The sequence below is a fragment of the Pelodiscus sinensis genome, chromosome 5 (assembly GCF_052426305.1).
Source record: "Pelodiscus sinensis isolate ZL-2025 chromosome 5, ASM5242630v1, whole genome shotgun sequence".
In the NCBI taxonomy this organism is placed as follows: domain Eukaryota; kingdom Metazoa; phylum Chordata; order Testudines; family Trionychidae; genus Pelodiscus; species Pelodiscus sinensis.
The window spans coordinates 99,617,874-99,643,223 of record NC_143056.1 but is presented as its reverse complement, the minus strand read 5'-3'; the positions used below and the strand labels follow the sequence as shown (position 1 = coordinate 99,643,223).

Sequence of the window (25,350 nt, the reverse complement as noted above, 5' to 3'; positions counted from 1 at the left end):
TGCATCTTTGCCCTGCCACCAGCCTTGCACACCTGCCCCCATCAGCAGCCTTTGAGAACCCCCCACTCATGGATGGGCAGGTAGCAAGCAGGGATCTGGCCCATAGCAGGACCCACCACTGCTGACTAGGGGGCAACAGAAAATACAGGACAATTTGCCCAGGACACCTGAAGGAGGGCTTACATAAGAGACTGTTCTTTTAAAAGGGACTTCTGTTCACCCCACGCGTAACGGTCACTCCGGCACATGGAACATCCCTACCCTTGAACAACGCAGTTACATTGACATCACACCCAGTGTTGCCAGCACTAGGAAGGCAGGAGAATTAACCCATTGATCTAGTTATCGCCTCTGGGAGGTGAATTAGCCACACGGCTGGGAGATGCCCCCACATCCCCCCCCACACACACACTGGCAGAGGCAGTGTCCTCACCGAAGAGCAGCACCACTGGAGCATTTTAGACAAACCCTCAGGTTCCCTTTGTGCTTCAGCCACACTACACTGTACCTAGCCGGGGTGATGGGGATACTCTAGGACGGGGTCTTTGGACAAACATGTTGGTGGTCTAAGAGTGCAGCCACTGAGTTGAAGGGGGAGCCGCAGGTGTGCTTCTGGCCAGCTCCTCATTGCCCCCAGACTTTTCCTGATGGTGCTGCAGCAGCCACTGCCCTGGTTACCCAGGGAACAGAAAACTGCTCTCCTAGGGTATGTCTACACTACAAAGTTAGTTCGAAGTAACTTTCATAGGCACTACACTAGCGCTCTGTTAGTTCGAATTTACTTTCATAGGCGCTACACTAGCGCTCCGCTAGTTCGAACTAGCGGAGCGCTTAGTTCGAACTAGGAAAACCTCATTTTACGAGGATTAAGCCTAGTTCGAACTAGCTAGTTTGAATTAAGGGGTGTGTAGCCCCTTAATTCGAACTAGTGGGAGGCTAGCCCTCCCCAGCTTTCCCTGGTGGCCACTCTGGCCAACACCAGGGAAACTCTATGCCCCCCTCCCGGCCCTGGACCCCTTAAAGGGGCACGGGCTGGCTACAGTGCCCGTGCCAGGTGCAAGCCTGCCAGCACCCAGTCAGCAGACCCTGCACCTGGCACAGATCGAGCCACCCACCCGATGCCCCCCAGCCCTCCCCCTCTTCCCGGGACCAGGCTGGCGGCTCCCGGGAGCTTGCCCGGGACCACAAGAGGCGGGCACCTTCCTGGGCTAGTGCAGACATCGTGGACCTCATCTACGATCTCCGCACTAGGCACAGGAAAGTGGCCGGCTTGGGCAGGAGAGCTGCCAGCCTGGCCACCCAGGAGCAGGTGTGCAAGAGATTCAAGGGGGTCCACTGAGACCCCCGACCCTGAGCCCTGAGCTTACAATGGCCGTCCTGGGTCAGACCAAAGGTCCATCTAGCCCAGTAGCCTGTCTGCCGACAGCGGCCAACCCTAGGGACCCTGGAGGGGATGGACCGAAGACAGTGACCAAGCCATTTGTCTCGTGCCATCCCTCTCCAGTCTTCCACAAACCTTGGGCAGGGACACCACTCCTACCTCCCTGGCTAATAGCACTCCATGGACCCAACCTCCATGACTTGATCTCACTTCCCTTTAAACTCTGTTCTAGTTGTAGCCTTCACAGCCTCCTGCAGCAAGGAGTTCCACAGGTTGACTCTTTGCTTTGTGAAGAACAACTTTCTGTTACTAGTTTGAAGCCTGCTACCCATTCCTTTCCTTTGGTGTCCTCTAGTCCTTTATGGGAACTAATGAAGAACTTTTCTGTATGCACCCTCTCCACCCAACCCCTGCTTTTAGAGACCTCTATCCTGTCCCCCCTCCGTCTCCTCTTTTCTAAGCTGAAAAGTCCCAGTCTCTTTAGCCTCTCTTCATATGGAACCTGTTCCCAACACCTGATCATTTTAGTTGCCCTCCCCTCTCCCAGCCTCTCTCTTCCCCTCTCCCACCTCCTTTTCCCAGTCTCTCCCAGTTTTGTTCAATAAAGACAGATTCCATTTTGGAAGATACGTTATCTTTATTTTGTACATCAAGAAAAGGGGCTAGGGAAGGGTAAGTGGAAGGAGGTGAGGGAGGAATGGGGCACGAGCCCCCGATGGGGAGGACTGGGCTGGCTCTGCAGGCTTCTGGGGGTGGAAGCTCTCCTGCAGCCCCTCAATTGCCACCTCTCCCCAGATGGGAGCCTGTGGCAAGTGCAGCCGGGCTGATGGCTGAGTGGTGTGATTTGCCCAGTGTGGGTAGTCTGGGCACTCCAAGCCAGGACTGCTTTGCAAGCAGGGCACCCCTGAGAACTGTCTGTCTGGGGTGGGGGTCGGGACCCTTTAAGCACAGCCCTCGGCTAGCCTGAGACAGCATCTCCACGCTCTAAGTCCCCCTCTGATGCCCTGCCGGCACTGCTTCCGGCCATCCTTAAGCCCTGTTCAGGGTCCACTTAATGTGGACATGCTAGTTCGAATTAGCAAAACGCTAATTCGAACTAGTTTTTTAGTCTGGATCCGTTAGTTCGAATTAGCTTAGTTCGAATTAACTAATTCAAACTAAGTTAGTTCGAATTAACGTTGTAGTGTAGACATACCCTCAGAGACCAGCATATCACCCAGGGATACAGGGGTGCCACCAGTAATGGCTAAGCAGCAGTTCAGCAGAAAAGGACCTGGGGATTACATTGGATGAGAAGCTGGATATGAGTTAACAGTGTGCCCTTGTAGTCAAGAAGGCTAATGGGTGCATTAGGAGGAGCATTGCCAGCAGATCTAGAGAAGTGATTATTCCCCTTTATTTGGTTCGGGTGAGGCCACATCTGAAGTAGTGTGTCCAGTTCTGGGCCCCCCACTATAGAAAACATTGTGGATGCATTGGAGAGGGTCCAGCCAAAGGTGACCAAAATGATTAGGGGGCTGAAGCACTTGACCTAGGAGGAGAGGCTGAGGAATTTGAGCCTACTTAATCTTCAGAAGAGAAGAATGAGGGGGGATTTGATAGCAGCATTCAACTTCCTGAAGGGAGGTTCCAAAGAAGATGGAGAGAGGCTGTTCTCAGTAGTGACGGATAACAGAACGAGAAGCAATGGTCTCAAGTTACAGTGGGGAAGGTCTAGGTTGGATATTAGGAAAAACTATTTCCCTAGGAGGGTGGGAAAGCACTGGAATGGAGTTACCTAGGGAGGTGGTGGAATCTCCATCCATGGAGGTTTTTAAGTCCCAGCTTGACAAAGCCCTGGCTGGATTGATTTAGTTGGGATTGGTCCTGACTTGGGCAGGGGGCTGGACTCAATGACTCCTGAGGTCTCTTCCAACCGTGGGAGTCTATGATTGTATTGTATCTACCTTCCATCAGACTGCAGTAGCCAACTGGTGTGGGTCTGTCACACAGTGACCTTTATATTACTATATGTTTATGAAACACCTGATCTCTTGTACTGGTTGGCCCGCAATATCAGCAAGAACTGTTGGAGATATCACTGCTACAAATGTATACTATAGCTTTCATCCTGAATTTTGTTCTCGTCCAGCTATTTAATTATTTGTACTCTAGTACTTCTTAGTCCTGCAATACCTTTCTGTATGACGAATATAAATGACTCTTTCCTTTTTAGGGACAGGGTTCTGTTATCTGGAGAGAGAAAAGATGTACCAATGCCATCATAATGACTTCCTGATAAGATCCCTCACTCTTGGGGGAAGCACCAAGTTCCAGCAAGCAATTGCAAAGAACTGTTAGTTTCCTGAAGCCATTTGTCCTGAGTCTGTTTGACTTTTAGAGATTCCGCCTCCTAGACAGCTCTGTTGTTGCAGGTTATTTGCCCAGGCTCACTGGTTAACCATGTACACATTTACACCCACATGTCTAGCTGCAAGGTTGCTTTTAGCGGCTGTGTTTGAATTCTGATTCCAAAGAGGAGGAATGTCCATACTTCTGGTTTCATCCTGCAAGGGCTTTGCAAGCGCACCCTGAGGGTTTGGGATCTTAATTGTCTTACCAGGCAAAATAGCCAAATAAGCCTACGGGGCTGATGCATGGCAGCTGTGAGGCTGCTAGTCACGGTACTCATTGTCAGGCTGAAGAGTGTTACAATGAAATAAATGCTCTTCCTGGAAATCAGCACACAGAATCTAGCGCAAAACTGGATTAGGATTGTCTGGAACCCTAATGCACCACAACATGAGGATGGATACCTTGTGGCTCTGCCCCTGTGGCACTGACTGCTCCTGCTTAGTGATGGCTGGGGACCCACTTTTCTCTCAGCGAGCTGGGGTAGTGGGATGGCGCCCCATTCTACCTTTCATGAGCAGAAGGGGGAGTATGCATTCCGCCTTTGGGTGGGAGAAGGGAAACAATACTTACCCCAGCAGCTGGAGTACAGCTGCTTGAATGGTGTGAGGGGCAGGCCCAATGCAGTCTTCTACTGCCCGACAGAGTTTTCTATTGGAGTGGACCATCCTCACAACAATGGATCTTGAAATTAAAACTCTCTGGAAATGCATGGGAGGGCTCACATCTCTCATAGTTACTGTCTCTGGCTGGCTGCCAATTCAAGTAGACATTGCTGCATTGCTTATATTTGGTTCACATTTTCAAGTTTTCCCCTCACAACCACAACATTCAGAAACATACTGCTTTTTAAATAAATCAAAGCTTATACATGTGAGTACATCCCAATCTGAGAGCTAAAGCCCTACCCACTAAATTTTTATAGTGTCTTAATCTGCCCTTGAACTGATATAGTGAAAATAAAAAAAGCCAATAGCTTCTTTGTTGCAATATATATTTTAATTCAAAGTGAATCTCAACAGTAATACACCATAAATTCTTATTTTGACACTCACCAAAATAGTCACCTTGAAAACCCGCTTTGTGTGACAAAGTACAGAAGGCTTGGTCACATTTAAATCACTGAGAACTAGAGAGAAATACTATCGCAAACTGTAAGAGACATTACATCCATAAAAATTTTTCCCAGTCCTCGTATTGTAATATTGCACAGTGCAATTGCTACATGGCAAACTAGTGTAGCATAGAAACCAAAAAGCAAAACAAACAAACAAAAACAAAAACAAAAAACCCAAACCAAAAAAAAGTCAAAGTCTACAAATTGTTAGACAATAACAATTCAAACATAATAATCAAGTCTATATCCTTGGGTATTTTTAGAACAATCATCCTACAGCTTGCAGTGTGAGTTAACTTTTACTTAACACAAACCAAGTTAAAATTACAAATGCAGAAACATTTAAAAATTTAAATCAAAAGAATTAGTTAATACAGTAGAATATCTGATTACTAAAACACCCTGAATTACAGTTAAAAACTGAATATAATAAATTCATATAAAATAATTTGCAAATTAAAATAATATGCAAATATGCACTTCTGTAGTCCTGCAGTGTTTTATTTAAAAAAGGCATTAAAACTATCTGATGTGTATGCACTTCACTGATGAGAGATGACTGTTTCCACAGATTTAGGTGCCAATCCTGAAAGCAGTTCTACACAGATGGACCGTTGGCATCTGTGTAAAGTCTCACTGAAGTCAACTTGACTCCACATGGGTGCAGGAGTCCACTTTCATGGAGCTCATTGCAGGATCAATACCAGAATCATTCATTATTCAGAATTTAGGTTGTGGCAGAATCCTAAACATTTTGTTCTTTGAAATTCAAACTCATTTCTATTGTTACAAAATATAAACAGCAGCAGGTTTAATTTGGGGCACACTTACAGTTACATTTTTCTTGTGAATTTATAGGATAATCTTGTGACCTACAGGAAAACGTGTCAATTTAACAAGTATATTAGCTTTACATCCTACGTACAGTAACGAGTATAGTAAATACATTAGAGTAATGGAGATTCCCATGGCCCCAAATAAAGAGAACACAGTAATTGTTGTTACAATACAAAAGTCAATTAATCCTTTTGTGCTGGTGGTTCTTGGTATGTCCATTGCCTGCAATAAGATAACACCAAGAGAACTCATTCCCAACACCAAGGTATTAACAGAGGATAGGAATCTGCTAGAACAGATAATACACGTCTGAAGTGTTTATAAGATGAATTTACTTGAGTATTTTCTTGACTCCATATATTTAGACTTTATATATGTGCTGAAAAGATTTCAAATGAATCAGGCTACTCCTAGTTTCTAATGTATACTGTATATATACATTTATATTTGTACAAAATGCATAGAGTTGATTACTAAAAACACTGAATCTTGTGGGAAAAATTAATTTCTTTTTCAGTGTGATTAAAAATGTACTGCTGGTATTGGTTTATGATGTAACACTGTTGTATTTCAGTTTTTGTTATTCAAAAAATATCAAATATAGGCACAGTTATTTCATTTGGACATTCATTAAATAAAACACTGCTTATGTTAATGGAGTAAAGAAAAAGTCTACCAGTTATTAGCTTATTGACAGAGTTAAACATAAATGCTTAGCACTCTTATTCCAGTCAATGCTGCAAATATTATATTCCAGAATATTTTGTTTAAAAAAAAGTTAAGTCAAGCCTGCAAGATACAGATTCTTAAATGTCTACACAATGCCAATATTAAAACATAAAAAAATTAAGTTACATACATACATCCACTTATATGCAGTGATGAGCCCAAAGTAAATGGAGATAAAATACTGGTGCAAACACCCCAAAATAACATATTCAATTAATTTCCATCATTTACACATTATAGTAGTTACAACACTCCAAACATAAAAGCAAAATAAAAATTTAAAAAACCCACTTCTATTTCATGTAATTAGACTTATACGGAAATTAGAAGGCTAAGAAAGAACTACTTAATCACCTAATTTCACAGCTATCTGAAGTGGCAATCATGATATAGCAGCTTATCTATGATACATTCAAGATAAATGATACAATTTATTACTTGCCCATAAGCTAACACACAGCCTCTTTAATACCTTCTTTAAATCCCATCTCTACACTACAGTATACTTGAGGTCTATGAAAAAAGTAGCTACCTTTTATAGGAAATGGATGATTAAGTCTTTGGTGCTGCAAAAACAACTTCATTTGAACAAAAACAAAACAAAAAAGACAAACTTTCTAGAAAAAAACCCCAAAAAGCATGTAATTTACGTCCCTGACGGAATGTATTAAATAAGCAAACACCCCAGCAAGCTAAAACAAATACTATAATGAAAAAGGCTAATATCTCTCCCGTGCATAAATGAAAAACTGCACACAAAGAACTCACATCTTTTCAAGCTTCAATAATAAATATTCTGTTACTACTTATTAAATACTGCATGGTTTGCTCAAGCAAAGATGAAATCACATCATGAATCAATGAGCATTTTGCTTTTTCTTTCATAATCTAGTCAAAGTCATGCCTACTGCACCCTTAAACATGTTATTAAATCCAATTAGACATAAACACTTTGAAAATATATTACTTAGATTGTATTTCAGTTCCATTTAACAGTATAAAATACTGTCTCGTGTTTGTCACTAAAAGCTACTGAATCAACTTTTCTTAAGCACTACTAAATTCTTCAGTTGAAGCTAGATCATTCTGAAAAAATCAGATAGCAAAATTCAGCTACAGCAAACATGCTGCCCCTTTGACAAGGAAAAACACCAATACTAAAATCATACCACACAAAACTCCAAATGAGCGTTACTCTATCAAAAATCAGAGATCTAAATTTTAAGTGCTGCAGTCCTCAAACATGTATATATAACTAATAACATTAACAACCTCAAATATTTAAGGCACTATGTGTGGGAACGGTTTACAATGCAGCTGAGATTATTAGGACAACAACATTTAAGAGCAATGTCTAGGCAACTCTTCTTTGCCCATGCAAAAGACACATGCAATGTGAAGAACAGCTCAACTTTTTAGATAAGTGACTGAACATTTAAACATCGAGATACATAATACAAACATTTTACTTGTACACTGTACTGCTGACATATGTGCATCTGTTGTTCTAAATCTGTGCACTGAATGGCTTCCCAAATGTAGATGTGTCTTGCACTAGTTAGAAGGCAATTTTATAAAAAATAGCAGGAGCAAAACTGGATTTCTGCTCCAGTAAGTCACCTGTCTGGAGTTACTATATAAGAAGATAAACATGACCAAAGATACAAGTTATACCAAATGTGCAAAACACATTAAAAGTGAGTTTTGTTTTGTTATTTAAAGCTCAAAGTTGTTGAAATTGCACCCAAGTCTACATGACTCAAAAAATAATTCTCTTGTTGTGCCATGGCTAATATTTATTCAAGACCATGTTTCTTCTCAAATCAAATGGTTGCATCATTGAGCTTCCTCTACATACTGTACTTGAGTTCTCACATAAATGGATACTGGCTGAGTTTGGTTGGACTCAGGGGAAATCCTGTGTAAGCTGGTGATGCTGCAATGTAAGAATGTGGTGGGAAAATAGGTTTGTATTGAGTCTGATGAATGGTTGGGGAAGGTAAAAGCCGGGGATTTATGCCCACCGGGACTTGAACTATACCACTGTGATGAGAGATGTTGTAGGTTGGATGCTGTAATATAGGTCTTGAGGTACATGATGAAGCTAAGAGGTGGGCTACAGGTGCCGCAGTACTTAGGGGTGCAGATGATGGATATGGAAGAATAGCAGGCTGTCCTCCAAGGTGCGTGCTTCCAGCTAAATGTGCATGCAGCGTAGTGTGATTTGGACTTCCCTGTGGAAGGGAGAATGGATGACTGGCAACACCAGCTGGAATGTATGTCTGCTGTCTTCGATGACTGTAGTTTCCATTCCACTCCTGAGGCCCAGATCCAAAGTGCTGAACCTGTCCATGCAGAGAAATTGTTGTATGTTAATTTTGGAGCACAGCTAGAGTATGAATTCAAACTGAAGAAATGTTTAAAATTAACAAACTTTAAATTCTATAAAGCAGCATTTTCCAAACTATGGGCCGTGGCCCGGTACCGGGCTGCGGGAAAAAAATACCGGGCCTCAGCATGCCTGGTGGCTGCCGGCAGTGCCAGCCTTAGGCCGATTCGGGCCCCGCGCCCCTGAACCCGGAAGTGCCGGTGAGTTACAGAGCCAGGGGCCCTGCTCCACCGATATGTGGAGCTGGGTCACTCCCCTGGTCCTGCCTGGCGCGGGCATGGGTCCCCCGCCCCCAGAGCGTCCCCGCCGTGCGTGGCTCCTCCTCACCGCCTGCTGCTGCCATGTGCGGTGTTGCATGTGGGCGGGGAGGACGCCCAGGCGTGACGTGATGTCACGGCCCGGGATTTTAAAAGTCTTTGGAGGCATGTGATGGGGCCACGCTGGCTCCGGCGGCCTCAGGCCCTGCAATGTGGAAGGCAGAAGGTAGGGAACAGGCTTGGGCTTAGGCGGAGGCAGAGGTGGAGGCAGCGGGCTTGCACAGAGGGGGAGGAGTGGAAGGAGAAGGGGCTTGGGAGGGGAAGGCACCAAGAGACAGGGTGCAGGAGAGAGAGAGAAATGCCAGGGGGCCAAGTGCAGACAATGAGGGAAAGGGCAGGAGGGGAGGTGTCAGTGGGAGGGGGAACAGGGTGATGCTGGGAGAAGAGAGGAGAGGAGAGGGGAAGGGCATTGGGGGCTGGAGAAGGAGGTGCTGGGAGAAGGCTTGAAAGAAGGGGTGGGCATGAGAGAGGTGGGGATGGAGCAAGTCATGTGTGAGGGCACAGGGGGCAGGAGGGGATAGGGCAGAGAGTGCTGAGGGGGTGGGTATCAGGGAAAGAGAGGGCAAAGGGGGCAGGGGCAGTAAGGGAAGGGAGAGGCACCAGGAGGGTGCATAACTAAGGGAAGGTGCAGGTGCCAGAGGATTCTGGAGTGAGAAGGAGGGGAGAGCTGGCCACTGGAAGCAGCACTGGATGGGGGAATCAGGGTAGGCTGGGGAGATTGGGGGGCCGGTGGAAGCAGGGCTGCCAGGGGGTGTGAGGTTGGGGGCAGAGAGCTGGCCGGGGAAGATGGGGTGGGGAGAAGAAGTGGCTGCCAGAAGGAGGGCTGGATGCGGGCAGCGGGGCTAGCCAAGGGAGATTGGGAGGAGAAGCGGCGGGGACCCGGATGCCCGGGAGGGGGTTGGGGGAAGTGGGGCTGGCCAGAGGTGCAGCAGGGGGAGCAGGGGGGAGGAATGAATCGGCCTGTGGGGAGTGGGACTGACCCGGCCATATGTAGATTTTGGGACGCTGCCCCTGCCCCCCCCCCCCCCCACACACACACACAGAGCATGAGTTAGTCCGGCCTGGGGATTCTATTGTCCTCCCCACACACACACCCCTCGAGTAGTTGCGAACTGTCTGGCTGATAGACACACTCATGCAGCCTGAGCACATTTACCAGCCAGGCAGTTTGAAACTACAAACGGATACATCTAGTAATAATACAACTTACCTAATGAGAAAATACCAGACATGTTATATGTCTGGTATTTTCTCAGTTTGTTTTTTATGTGTTTATATTTTTGGGCTGCAAAAAGCAGTATTGGGGAAAAAAAGGGTTCTAACTAAAGTAAAAAGTTTGGGAAAGACAGCTTTCTGTCTGTCTTACAGTCCATTTATCCAATCCATATTCCTTAACTTGCTGGCAAGAATATTGAACATTACAGGTCCTCCAAAAGTTCGTGAATGGATTTATTGGTCCCCGTGTCAAAAAGTTTGGGAACCCCTGCTATAAAGAAATATAAAGCAATAATCAAAGGGATAAACACAGAGGCTACGTCTAGACTGGCATGATTTTCCACAAATTCTTTTAACGGAAAAGTTTTCCGTTAAAAGCATTTGCGGAAAAGTGCATCTAGATTGGCACGGACGCTTTTCCGCAAAAGCACTTTTGCGCAAAAGCATCCGTAGCCAATCTAGACGCGCTTTTGCGCAAAAAAGCCCCGATTGCCATTTTCGCGATCAGGGCTTTTTTGTGCAAAACAAATCTGAGCTGTCTATACTGGCCCTTTTGCGCAAAAGCTATTGCACAAAAGGACTTTTGCCCGAACGGGAGCAGCATAGTATTTCCACAAGAAGCACTGATTTCTTACATGAGATCGTCAGTGCTCTTGCGGAAATACAAGCGGCCAGTGTAGACAGCTGGCAAGTTTTTCCACGAAAGCAGCTGCTTTTGCGGAAAAACTTGCCAGTCTAGACACAGCCAGACAGTCGAAAATCTACCTACTGAAATAATACCACTAATAGGAAGTCTGAAGGTTGTAGTAGATGTATAAACTGTACGCAAGTCAATGCAGTAGTCTTGCAAGAAAAGGACAAAATGACACACTGTTTTTACACACCTATATCGCACAAGCAACATAGTTATTCCACTCTGCTCAGCTGTTGCTTGCACACCTAGGGAACTGCACTCACTATGGGCACCACAATAAAACAACAACTAGTGGAAACAGAAGAGAGAATTTAGAGGAGAGCAGAATAATAACGAGCAATGGTTTGTAAAATCTCTGATGCACCACTAGGTCTAGACCAGGGGTGTCCAAACTTTTTTCAAAGAGGGCCAGATTTGATGAAGTGAACATGCGTGAGGGCCGACCATTTTGCCTGACATTCTTTGAACCATTAAAATTAAATGCAAATTAACTATTTTATGCAAAGTTTATTGCAAACGGCATACTTTTCATTTCGTCACATGGATGACAAATCTAAACAGGTGTTAAATCACTCTGCCTTTCATATCTGAAGGCCAGATGAAAAAAAAAAATCCAGGAAGCTGAAATATATGTCAGGAACATTGTAAAGTACATTATATATTATTGGTAATAAAGGTTGTCTGTCAACTTTTAAGTTCAAAAAATATGAACAGGAACATAACACCAAGTATACATGTTGTGTCCAAATATATTTATAACTGATTTAGACCAACTGACATTAACTGAGATTTTACAATGTATTCATCTCAATACATATGGATTCGTTGGGGGCCATAAAAGATAGATATTGCCAAATTACCTGGGGGGCCGTATTAAACCGGAACACGGGCCGCAATTGGCCCGCGGGCCGGACTTTGGACATGCCTGGTCTAGACTAATACCATTGGGGTCCCTGCAGGTGCCTGTGTGTAGTGTGAGCAGGTCTGGAAATGGGGAGAGGATTGTGGGCAGACTAGTTGAGAGGTTCAGAAGATCCATGAAACAAAAGTGCCCCAGACTGTTGGGAGCAGTAAGGATGCTGTCTCACGCACTTTCATGATACGGGAAGGCATATCTGAAGTGACCCCTCCACAGTAACAGAAGGGTGTCTGCCTTTGAGCCCTTGCTGAATGCTCTTCTAGAGCGATCCAGGGTACATTCCCTGTTCACCTACAAAGCAAAGAGGTCCCAAGATGTCATTCCCCACTGGATGAAGACCCATTCAGGACTGAACTGGGACTATCCAATTCATGAACTGCAGAAGAGTGCCTGCTGAGACTGGCACTGGTGAGTTCTCCTCATGCTGGTAAACATGCTGCAGACAGGGTCAAGTGATGGCTGATGCACCAGTCCCAGAGGGTCACTGGATGTACACCTGGAGGAAGGAATATCATGAAAACGGATGGTATCATGCATGAGGCCATGTGGCCGAGGAGGGAACAGTCACATTTTGTCTGACATCCAGCATCTTAAGATGACCTGGTGTATGAAAGCGCCCATGGCATGTAATCTCTCAATAGGTAGGCTCTTGTTATGGTCAATTCCAAGATCGCTCCTATGATATTTATGGATACCTAAGACCTAGGGCAGGGGACCAGGGTGCAGGAGGAGGTACAGGGTTTTGGGTAGTTACCTAGGGCAGGGGATTACAGTGCAGGGGTTTGGTTGACCTAAGGCAGGAGGGGGTTGACACCTAGGGCAGGGGATTGGGATGCAGAGTCTGGGAGAGGATATGGCCTTTGGAGAGGGCAGCGTGTTTGGCTTATGTGAGGTAAGGGTGGGAGACAGGACTGGGGAGGCAGAGGGCTGGGGGAGGGGGTTAGGGCAAGGCTGGGGTGTCAGAGGCTGGCTCTGGCCAGGAGACTTACCTGTGAGACTCCCAGCCATCAGCCCAGCACGTTTCTCATGCAGGAGCCTGCCCTGCCCCTGCACAGGCTGCAGAGCTGGAGGGGAGCTTTGCACCTTGCCTGTTCTTGAAACAGGCAGCTCCCATTGGTCAGAAACTGGCCAATGGGATTGTGCTAGGGGCGGAGCAGCCATGAAGCACCACTCTTCTCTCCCCTGCTCAGTTTGTGAAACACAAATGTCCCGACAGCCCCTTTTCTGAGTGGTGTGTGGGGGCAGGGCAAGCAGGGGAGCCAGCTTGAGGCTCCCTGCTACATCCACAGGCCAGATCCGGTGGCTTTGCGGGCTGGATCTGGCCTGCGGAAGGTGTTTTGCCCAGGCCTGTCCTAGATGGACCTATTAGATGGGTTCATAGCTGGCTGGATAACTGGTCCTATAGAGCAGTTTATCAATGGCTCTCAGTCACGCTGGAAGGGCATAAAAAGTGAGTTCTGAATTAGCTGTTACTCCTCATGGAATGAGGTTTATCAGCTAATTCGAGTTAAGGGGTTTATTTCGAACTCCTGTTTCACTGCCGCATGTAGACGCGGGCAGTTATTCCGGGCTAGTCAGTTTCCAGAATGGCAACCACCCGGGAACATGCTAATGAAGCGCGGGATATTTAAATCCCACACTTCGTTTGCAATTTCGGTCGCCCTCATTAGCTTTCCTAGTTCGAACTAGGGGGCTAGTGTAGACGTACCCTACATGTATCGGCAGGCAGATCCTAAATGGTACTCTGCAGCTCCCTATGAAAATCTGACCATTGTAACAAGGCACCTTTCAACAAGGGCCATAGCCATCACTCTAGACATACTATCTGCATCACTTAGTGCAGAATGGAGGGAAGTGTTGGTCGACGATTTGCTCTGATCGATTACAGATGGGAGTGGGCTCCGTTTTTCTGTTTAAAATCTAAACACTTTAATATAATTGGTAAAATCATGTTTAGCTACAGCAACCCGGTGATTTGAAATCCTGAATTAAAGAGGAATGGAAGTGAAGGACTTTCTTCCCAGGGGATTGAGCCATTCGTCCTTCTTATCTGAAGTCATCGTTTTGGGGAACTATGGCCTGGATCTCCTGGTATTCACTTGTCCCACCAGGAGTTAGGTGGTAGAAGCAAGAGCAGAAACTCCCTCACCTTGGATGGAACAAAACCAGTGATTCTCAACCCTCTGTGGGATGATAGCAAAAGAAGCAAAAGCAGGTCACATCCTTTTTGCTGGAGCCATGGTGGTCTAATTGATCAGGACATCAGTTGACTGAGGCCTGAGGGCTGCAAAATCTCCAGTAATCTATGCTGGGGCTCCTGAACTTCTTCAAGATGTATCTGCAGCTCAGACACTATCCTCTGCAGGTGTTCCTGATATTGCCTGAGGCAGCAGGGTACATTTGGCAATGATGGGATAATTGTTTCTTCTGGGAAAGACAATGAAATTGCTGCCAGAATCATCAGATCGCATTCACCCTTCCTCTTCCCAATACTGGGATGGGACTGGTTGGGGTTGGCCAGGAGTAGGGATGTAAAATCCCATTTAAAATGTTAACTGGTGAAGCTACATTTTTTAATCAATTAACCTGCCCATTGAATTTCATTGTGAGTAGAGGGTCACTGAAGCAGCCCCTGGCCCTTAGCATGGCAGGCCCAGCTGGTCCAGGCAGGGCCCACCACCCTATGGGGCTGCTCTGACTTGGCCAGACAGGGCCTGCCACACCATTTCCAAGACAGGGGCTGCTCTGGCACAGCCAGGCACTGGTTAACTGGGTAGCCCAATAAGCATGCCAGTATGGCAATGATTACTGGATGAGCGATTAATAAGTTGCCCCTTTAAACTGTGAGTCAGCAGATGGCAAACAAGGCTCATGTACTGACCGTGGGTGCCTACAGTAAGGATTACAAGGGTCCCAGACGTGTCAGGGTGAGGAACCACCCAGTAGGGGAGGACCCCATGGCACTGCTCTGATTCTTGGCAAGACATGTCTGGCTGGAGGATGGAACGCAAATCTCCTACGGCGTCTTTCCCAGGCCATCCTGTGTGTGGTAAAGCAGAAACTGCTGTGGAGCTCCTGATTTGTTGACTACTAGTGGAACTGAGGTAGCCCTGGTCAGGAACTGGTCACTGAGGGCAGAGGAAGGTAGTTCTGCAACCTCAGATGAGCTTCCTCTTTTGGGGTAACTCTGTCTCTGAGTAAAGGCAGGCCAGAGGTGAGGCATGAGCGAAAGTGGCAAAGAGCAGAAGTGCATTTGGGGAGACAGGTCTCTGACTGCCCGCAGGTACAAAGTGAGCTCTTTGGGGAGCTGTGAGATCTAGTGCTTCTCTGGCTCCCTGTGGGGCAGTGATGGTTATGATCCTGACCCTGACCCAGATATGGAAGAGTGTGGCTATGAAAGTTTGTTGTGCATTTGAGATGTATGAACCGATATGAGAACCAACGCATCTGTACCTCTTTCATCACATTCACTTGCTGGAGTTTTACTTGGGCCTACATCCATAGTATCTATGTGTGAGGGCTCTCTGCCTTTGGAGAGGGGTCTTTGCCCTTGAGAGCTGGTCTGGACAAAGGAGGCTTGTGCTCAGTTCTCATGAGAGTTCCTCTTACTCTCACGAGAAGCCTTCTCCTAAGGCTTGAAAGTCGGGCTCAGTGTTGGAGCCCATGTTCGGAGGCGCGCTGCCTGTGGATGTGGCCAACACACAGGGTGACCTCCCTGTAATGCAGCTGTCTCATGGCTCTCCTCATAAGATTTTGAAGTCCTAGGTCCTGAGTTCTGGGAGCTAAGGAGTAGCAAATGCTGCCTTTAGCTGCCATGTGATCTTTGCCTAGCCAGCGGCGGCAGTGCTGGTGCTTGTCATGCACAGCAAACAAGCAGAGGCAGAAAAACAATTCCTGAAACCCGAGACTCAGGGCATGATCTCAGTCTTCTGGGAGAATTCCCCCAGCGTGAGATAAAAAACGAGTAGCTACAAGCTGTACTAAGTTTAAAAGATAAAAACACCAAAAACGATGGATAATGTATTTACAGAATGAGGCAGCTGAGGAAGACGCTACAGACACAGAAGATTCTTACTCAATTCATGCTGCACCAAGAAGAAACTGGAGAGGCATCAATCCAGACCACCCTTTACCTTTAGTGCAGAGCACAAGGAGAACTGTCCATGTGCAGTCAAATGGGCACAGCTCACTAACAATCTCATGTGTACGGTGCACATGCATACCACGCGTGCAATATCGCACATCTTAAAGAACAACATACTTCGTGTGGAATACACACAGGGACCATCGCTCAAAGAGCAAGTCTCTCTCATTTTCAGCCATGCTCACTATATAAAAGGAGGCAGGGCTGTCTCTACACATACACAAATTACACGACTGCGTAGGGCATCTGAAAAGTTGGGGCACCACCAGGACAGCAGTTAAGAGCAGGACAGCTCCTGCATGTGCATGTATGGGAGCTGACCTACTCCTGCTGTCTCGGCGCTGCCTCAAATTAGGGGAAGTCTTGGCAACATGTGCCCTGCGGGGTGGGGATGCTACCTGAGGGTATGTCTACACTACAAAGTTAGTTCGAACTAACGGACGTTAGTTCGAACTAACTTTCATAGGCACTACACTAGCGCTCCGTTAGTTCGAATTTAATTCGAACTAATGGAGCACTTAGTTCGAATTAGGTAATCCTCATTCCACGAGGATTAAGCCTCGTTCGAATTTACTAGTTCGAATTAAGGGCTGTGTAGACCCTTAATTCGAACTAGTGGGAGGCTAGCCCTCCCCAGCTTTCCCTGGTGGCCACTCTGGCCAACACCAAGGAAACTCTATGCCCCCCTCCCGGCCCCTGACCCCTTAAAGGTGCACGGGCTGGCTACGGTGCCCGTGCCAGGTGCAAGCCTGCCAGCACCCAGCCAGCAGACCCTGCACCTGGCACAGATCGAGCCACCCACCCGATGCCCCCCAGCCCTCCCCCTCTTCCCGGGACCAGGCTGGCGGCTCCCGGGAGCTTGCCTGGGACCGCAAGAGGTGGGCACCCGCCTGGGCTAGTGCGGACATCGTGGACCTCGTCCACAATCTCCGCACTAGGCACAGGAAAGTGGCCGGCTAGGGCAGGAGAGCTGCCAGCCTGGCCACCCAGGAGCAGGTGTGCATGAAAATCAAGGGGGTCCACTGAGACCCCCGACCCTGAGCCCTGAGCTTACAATGGCCGTCCTGGGTCAGACCAAAGGTCCATCTAGCCCAGTAGCCTGTCTGCCGACAGCGGCCAACCCTAGGGACCCTGGAGGGGATGGACCGAAGACAGTGACCAAGCCATTTGTCTCGTGCCATCCCTCTCCAGCCTTCCACAAACCTTGGGCAGGGACACCACTCTTACCCCCTGGCTAATACCACTCCATGGACCCAACCTCCATGACTTGATCTCACTTCCCTTTAAACTCTGTTCTAGTTGTAGCCTTCACAGCCTCCTGCAGCAAGGAGTTCCACAGGTTGACTCTTTGCTTTGTGAAGAACAACTTTCTGTTACTAGTTTGAAGCCTGCTACCCATTCCTTTCCTTTGGTGTCCTCTAGTCCTTCTTTATGGGAACTAATGAAGAACTTTTCTGTATGCACCCTCTCCACCCAACTCCTGCTTTTAGAGACCTCTATCCTGTCCCCCCTCCGTCTCCTCTTTTCTAAGCTGAAAAGTCCCAGTCTCTTTAGCCTCTCTTCATCTGGAACCTGTTCCCAACACCTGATCATTTTAGTTCCCCTCCCCTCTCCCAGCCTCTCTCTTCCCCTCTCTCATCTCCTTTTCCCAGTCTCCGCCAGTTTTGTTCAATAAAGACAGATTCCATTTTGGAAGACACGTTATCTTTATTTTGTACATCAAGAAGAGGGGCTAGGGAAGGGTAAGTGGAAGGAGGTGAGGGAGGAATGGGGCACGAGCCCCCGATGGGGAGGACTGGGCTGGCTCTGCGGGCTTTTGGGGTGGAACCTCTCCTGCAGCCCCCCGATTGTCCCCTCTCTCCAGATGGCAGCCTGCGGCAAGTGCAGCCGGGCTGATGGCCGAGTTCTGTGATGTGCCCAGTGTGGGTACTCCGGGCACTCCAAGCCAGGACTGCTTTGCAAGCGGGGCACCCCTGAGAACTGTCTGTCCGGGGTGGGGGTCGGGACCCTTTAAGCGCAGCCCTCGGCTAGCCTGAGACAGCATCTCCATGCTCTAAGTCCTCCTCTGATGCCCTGCTGGCACTGCTTCCGGCCATCCTTAAGCCTGGTTCAGGGTCCACTTAATGTGGACATGCTAGTTCGAATTAGCGAAACGCTAATTCGAACTAGTTTTTTAGTCTAGATCCGTTAGTTCGAATTAGCTTAGTTCGAATTAACTAATTCAAACTAAGTTAGTTCGAATTAACGTTGTGGTGTAGACGTACCCTGATTGTCTCCACAGGTCGCCTGAGCCTCCACAGCAGCCAGGTGAGGCATTTATAACTCTCTCTCTGCTTGACTCCCCCAGGTAACATTCCATGGGGAGAGCACAGGAGGCCGTGGGCTAGGGGGCAGGAACAAGTTATACATGTAGCGCTGGAGGGGAAGGGTTGTGTAGGGTCCCATAAATTCTAAGGATGACCCTGCAAGGGAGGGAGTGAATCACAGCTGGGTGCATCAGCTCTACTATATTCTGGGTTTCCGCTTAACTCAAAGCATTTGCAGCTAGACCAACAGTTGTTCTGTGCCACTGGTGAAGCACAAAATAGGTAGAACAAGACTGAAAATAGGGCCCCACATTTTTAACTCCACGGTACACATATTTCACTATTTTGAAGAAGGAAAAATGGTCAAGTGTACATGATATGGTTGCCAACCATCTAGGATGGGCCTGGAGTCTCCCAGAATTGGCATCCATCTCCCAGTGACTACTGAAAGCAACCGAGGACATTTTAATATGATATTTTAAGAAAATGACATGATGTCATGTTGGAAAAAAAAATCTCCTGGAACAGCTTCAGTGAGGAACTGGCAGCCCTAATATATGATTATGTCTCAGGCTTTCTACTAAACCTAATTAATTTTTCCGGTTCTGTTTTTCCATCATCTTTCCAAACATGGTTGCTAATTTAAGGACAAGGTGGAGGATATTTCTGACTTGCAGAATAAGCTATAAAAGACCATTTTCATGCTGTCAGCAGCTTTATTGCAGATATCAGGCATATACTTTTACTGACTTGGGGCCTCATTTCTCAAATGTGTATAGGAGCCACAACTCCCATTTAGTGCAGTATGGTGGACATCCAGCACTTTTGAAAATCAGGCCCTAGAACCTTAAGACAGTAAAAGAGGTTTGACTTTTGAGCTGTAAACGAGCACACGTACCTGGCTGAAATGTACAGGTTGCTGATGGAATGCGGATGTCATTTTTTGCTGACGGTTACCCATAGCAGGCAGCTGGTTTATTTTTCCAGGGACAGATCGTCCTTTTATCAGTGGCTGGCATGCATCATCTGGCAAGATTTAACCGGGGCATAGTTTAGACAATTAAAATCAAATACTAGTACCATGGCAAAACTTCAATTATTTCAACTAGAAATAGCTGCAAAATAGTAAACCAAGACACTTACAAAATATTTTAAAAATAATTTATTATTAAGATTTAATAATTTAGGTATAATACATGCTGAAATAAAAGAGGGAAGTAGCTTAAATCTGATGTTTGGTGCATATTCTATCCAATAGACTCCTCAAAATTCTGATTTACGCATTATTATAAAAGAGAAGATCAATGACAATAGTTTACCTGTATTTGCCATGTGCTCATCTACATTTAATCTGTTTTCTACTCTCATTGGTGGCACCACAACAGCGCAGACCACAGGTTTGGTTTCAGGGTTAACTGAGTTTCTGGTTTCTGTATTTTGATTGTGGTTGTCTTCAAAACTGCTTTCTACAAATGGACTGCCATGTCCTGAGGAGTCTGAAGTTGGGGAACCATCCACAGTATCACAATCACTCTCTTGTTCATCATCTGACATGCTATTAAAAATACAGAGTTATAAGAAGTGTGTTCTGCCATTAGCATTCTTGTAATGCAAGACATAAAACATTTACATAAAATGTTTTTTTAAACAAAATGCAGGGAAAAATACATGTGAGTTCTATTAATTGTCTAAAGTTAAAACTGCACAAGATGGGAATTGAAATGGAAGTTAAAAGTCTAAACTCATCTTTCAGCCTTAACATTGCGAGCATGAAGCGGCAGTTACTTTGTTAAAAGAAAGAGGCAAGGATTATGAGGAGTTGCACATAACCTTGCTCTAATAAATCGCTTAAATCTATACTTAGTTTTAAATTGTATTCCCAACACATACATGCATGCTAATTGCCTCATTTTCTTCCTAATTTAAAGACTAAAAGCCTCCCCATGGTGATCATGCCATAAGCAGAGGAGGAACTACTTTATAAAGAAAAGAAAATGTGCTTCTAAAAACAAGCCACAGGCCTAGAAAGACTGCGCAAGTGTCTCCTTCCCCACAGAGACGCACAGTTACAGGAGAGAAGCCAGGAGAACACTCCTACCAACAGTAGCTAGTTATTGTTGGATCAACCAATTGAGGGGAACAATACTGAAATAGATTACATAGACAGGCACTGCCTCATTTTACAGAGAGTGTGGCCAGCCATGTAGGTATGACAGATTATTTTGACAATATTTAGGTTACGAAGCAAAGCACAGCCCCATTCTCAACTATAGTCTGTAGAACATTTGCTGGTGGGACGTAGCATATATGCTGAACACCTGATGCATGGCTCTTTTTAAAAAAGGTTCATCTTGAAAGTAGCTGGCAATGAGCGGTGGTGGAGGTGCCACTCTCTATAGAGACATCTACTGCTTACTGAAACCAAAATGCATGTGCGAGCATGAAACAAGGTAGGGAAGCCTGTTGATGCCAATCAGAGAAGAACCATCAAGACTCAGGAGCAGCTAAGCAAAACCACAGCAAAACCATGGAGCCAAAGCCAGGTACTTCATGCAGTGTAGGGGAGATCAAGCAGTGAGGCACTGGGGACAGGAAACTCATTTCATTTTAAATGTAAATTGTAAATGTAAAAATTCACACAATTATTTATGCTGCAGTGGTGCTTAGCATCCCCACCTGCATGTGGGGCACTGTGCCAACACATGGTAGAAAACATTATCTGCCCCCCCAAAGAGCTGTACAATCTAAATAAGTGGTAAGGGATTGTGAGTAAGCTCATCTATAGCACCCATCCGCGTGGTAGCTGGATGTGTTCATCATTGAGAGATGGGCATGAGTTCATTTATTTTTAAGAATTCATCTAGGAAAACTTGAGAACTCTGATTTGCTGAGTAAGGCGCTGATCTGGCAAAGCTCTTACATACAAGCTTAACAACAAGCAATTCTGAACCTTAATTATTTCCCCTTGTCTATGCACATTATGATCCTTTTATTCATTACATGGTTACTCCCCCCACAACACATAATGTGCCCATGGCTCAGTCACTGCATAGGACGGAGCATCTTCCATGAGCACGTCAGAGTTGGATAGTGAATGAGGCGCTGCTGTTTGCTGTGGAAGTCAGAAGGTGTATATAAATGGAGTGAGGTGTGAGATAAGGCAGGGGACTTCAGGCAGAGAAAGAATGGTCTCATGGTTAAGGCTGTTGAACCCTAGCCTGGAAAAAAAAGACATTTCTCTTTTGCCATAACCAGTGCTCTTTGAGATGTGTTGCTGATGTCCATTCCATAGCAGGTGCGTATGCTTGCCACATGCAGCAGTGCCAGACGTTTCTCCCTCAGTAGTATCTGTTGGGGACAGTCCTAATGCTCTCTGGACTAGCACACATAAGCTAGGGTGTAAGGGGCATTGCCAGCTCTCCCCATCCTTAGTGCCTTCTTGCCAGAAACTCTGACAGTGGGGAAGAAAGGAGGCATGGAATGGACATGAGCAACACATCTCAAAGAGCACCGATTATGGCAAAAGATAAATGTCTTTTTTTTCCAGGCTAGGGTTCAACAGCCTTAACCATGAGACCATTCTCGAAGAGCACCGGTTACGGAAAAAGGGAACTCTTTTCTTCTTCGAGTGCTTGCTTGTGTCTACTCCATATTAGGTAACCCCCATGCAGTACCAACTGAGGCAGGGAAGAGTTCACAGACGTGTAGATTGTAACACTGCTTTGCCAAACCATCGTCAGCTCTGGCCTGCTGAGTGATGGGATATATCACCTTGAAGGTGTGATCTGAAGACCACATTGCAGCTTTTCAGATGTCCTGGATGGGAATGAACAGCAGGAAGGCTGTCAAGGACGCCTGAGCTGTGGTTGAATGGGCCTTCACAATTGGCAGTGGTGGGACCTGTGCCAGTGTGTGGCAGGTCCCGATACAAGTGGTGATCCAGTTGGAAATGTTCTGCAAGGACACCAGCAAACCCTTCATCCTGTCCACTGTTGCAATGAAGAATTGGGTTCATTGGCACAAGGGTTTGGCCACATTTGATATCCAAGGCTTGCAGCCTCTTTTCCTCTAGCAGCATGCAGCTCGGACAAAACAGTGGGAGGAAGATGTCCTGGTTCACACAGAAGGAAGACACAACCTTTAGCAGCAAGACCAGATGGGGACACAGTTGAACTTTGTCCTTGTAGAACACTGTATACGTATGGCTGGTGTCAAAACTTTAAGTGCCAATACTTATCTCACCGATGGTTAGCACCACAAGAAAAGTGACCTTTCATGACAGGTGGTAAAAGAAGCAGGAGCCCATAAACTCAAGGGGCAGCCCCATGAGTCTCTTAAGAACCACATTAAATTCCCACTGTGGGACAGGAGCCAGGCTGGCAGAAGTCTCTCAAGGCTCCTCAGGAATGGGACAGAGGTGTTGTGCAAAATCACTGTTTGACCTTGATCTGGTGGGTGGAAAGCAGAGAAGGCTGCAAGATGCACTCTGCTGGAAGAGAGGGACACGTTCCAAGTTCTGAAGATGAAGTAAGTAATCGAAGGAGGATTGTAAGGAGGAGCGCGATGGAGAGACATGATTCCAAGTGGGAGAACCTTATCCACTTTACCGGGTAGGTTTCTCTTGTGGAAAGCTTCCTGCTTTCCAAGAGGATTTGCTAGACCTCTGTAGAGCAGGCCTGCTCCTCTGAGGCTACGTCTACACTGCAGGCTTCTTGCATTGTCAGTGCCCATTGTTCAGGGACTGGAGAAGGTTTTGCTGAGCCTGTCTCCCAACTTCCAAGGTGTGATGGCACCATGTGGGAGAGCACTGGAATGATATCCCCTATGATAGGGAACAGAGTCGCTGAGGTGGGAACACCTGGGAAGGTCCCCAGGCCAGTTTACCCTTGGACTGGGGTACTGCCTGAGCCAACATGGGTGGTCCAAGCAGTGTTAGGAATTCCTGCCCTGCCTGCAGTGTCTCAAGCCCATGGGACATTTAAATGATGGGAGTCCCTCTTCACTAACCACTGTGGCAAATGTGGCACAGGATGGGCTAGCCTGCTTGACTTAAGCTGGGACCCAACTCCCAGATGGAGGTGCCAAGCTGCTCGTCATAGGTCTCAGCTCTCCTCCAGCCCTCTCTTTTCCCTCACTGGAAGTAGGAAATCTTCTCCTCATGAACCTCTTCAGCTTCTTGGCCAGAGCCTTGGGTCGGTGCCAGCTTGTAGACAGCACCCGAGGGGTACGCCACATGATGCAGAGGTTGGACTTCCGCTCCGGCGCTGGTGTTAGGACTGACTCCATCAGGAGAGCCCTAAGATAGATGTCTCTCTTTTTTCATCTCAGGCTTGGATGATTTACAAATGCTGCACTTGTTGCTTATGTATTCCTTGCCCAAACACCTCAGATAACTACTGTGCAGGGCACTGGTAGGCATAGGATGCTTACAGCCTGGGGATCGGGGCATGCCCTGTCTCTAGGCTGAGTCATGGTTAGGGAGAACTGACAACCACGCACTAACACATTGGTGAATAATTGTTTTTCAAGGAAACTTTGTAACCCAGAGCAAAGCAAAAAGGCTTGCTGAAGCAGCAGGCATTCCAGCACTGCTACTGTTGGCAAGTGAGAGTGGGGTGGGAGAGAGCCTGCAGCGTCCCTTATCCCACTGCTCCATGTGCACACCACTCCAGAGGGCACCAGAGCTAGTACCCTATGGATATCACTGAGGAAAAAGCTTCCAGCGCCAATATGGAATGAACATGAGTAAGCACTTGAAGAGGAACTGGATTCTCTCTCTGCCTCTGCCACATATTTCCTACACAAGGATGGGCAAGTCACTTAAGCCAAACTTTTCAAAGGTGATCTTGGATTGCGTGTTTCTAGTTTTCTGGGTACCTGGCTGGAGATCCTGGGTCTGATTTGCAGAACTGCTGAGCACTCGCAGCTGCTGCTAAATCAACACAAATTGTGCTTTGAACATATAAAGTGCTGTAAAATGCTAAGTACTTGAAAAAGTCAGGACGTAGATGTCACTTCAGGCACCCAAAGTCAGTAGAAACTTTCGATCTTGTATGCCATCTTATCTCATAGGGATGATATGAAGATAAACTAATGTTTGTGAAACATTCAGCTGCTATCGCGATGAGTGTTACAGAAACTGCCATGAAGAAATTAATAATTCTGTCTTCAGAGAAGGGTTTAAAAAATGTGATGTAAGTATGTCATGGGGCCAAACACTGAACAACAAGAAAATAAAAATATGTGCTCACTAACTGAGCAACATCCATTCTGTGCACTTAATGAGGCATGCACTATGGAGAAAATAGTATGTGATCATAGAAACCTAGAACACTAGAACTGGAAAGGACTTCAAGAGGTCATCAAGTTCAGTCTCCTGTCCTCACAGAAGGACCAAGCACCGTCTAGATCATCCCTGACAGGTCTCTATCTAACCTCCTCTTAAATATCTCCAGTGATGGAGATTCTACAACCTCCCTAGGCAATTTATTCCAGTGTTTAACCACCCTGACAGGCAGGAAGTTTTTCCTGATGTCCAACCTAAACCTCCCTTGCTGCAATTTAAGCCCATGGCTTCTTGTCCTAAATTTGAGGGTCCTTTTGGTCCTCAGAGGCCAAAGAGAACAATTTTTCTCCCTCCTCCTTATAACACCCTTTTACTTCAAATCCTATTTGAAAACCGCTATCATGTCCCCTCTCAGTCTTCTTTTTTCCAAACTAAACAAGCACAATTCTTTCAGTCTTCCTTCACAGGTTATGTTTTCTAGACCTTTGATCATTTTTGTTGCTCTTCTCTGGACCTTCTCCAATTTCTCCACATCTTTCTTGAGTTCCCAGAACTGGTCACAATACTACAATTGAGGCCTATCATGTAATTAAGGACTCTATTATAAAGGATGTGCATAAAGGTC

General features: G+C 46.4%; 1 protein-coding gene across 3 annotated transcripts in view; it reads right to left on the bottom strand.

The window, feature by feature from the left end:
* Positions 1-4,749: 4,749 nt before the first annotated feature.
* The window catches only part of HIPK3 (homeodomain interacting protein kinase 3), a 160,303-nt gene continuing 139,702 nt past the window's right edge, over positions 4,750-25,350 (bottom strand). For all 3 annotated transcript variants that reach the window (XM_075927814.2, XM_075927816.2, XM_075927817.2), the window contains exons 14-16: positions 19,759-19,994; positions 19,338-19,465; positions 4,750-8,800 (exon numbers count right to left, since the gene is read on the bottom strand). In XM_075927814.2, coding sequence (XP_075783929.2) covers positions 8,327-8,800; positions 19,338-19,465; positions 19,759-19,994 — 838 coding nt within the window. In that variant the 3' untranslated portion in view covers positions 4,750-8,326. The remainder of the gene's footprint in view (positions 8,801-19,337; positions 19,466-19,758; positions 19,995-25,350) is intronic.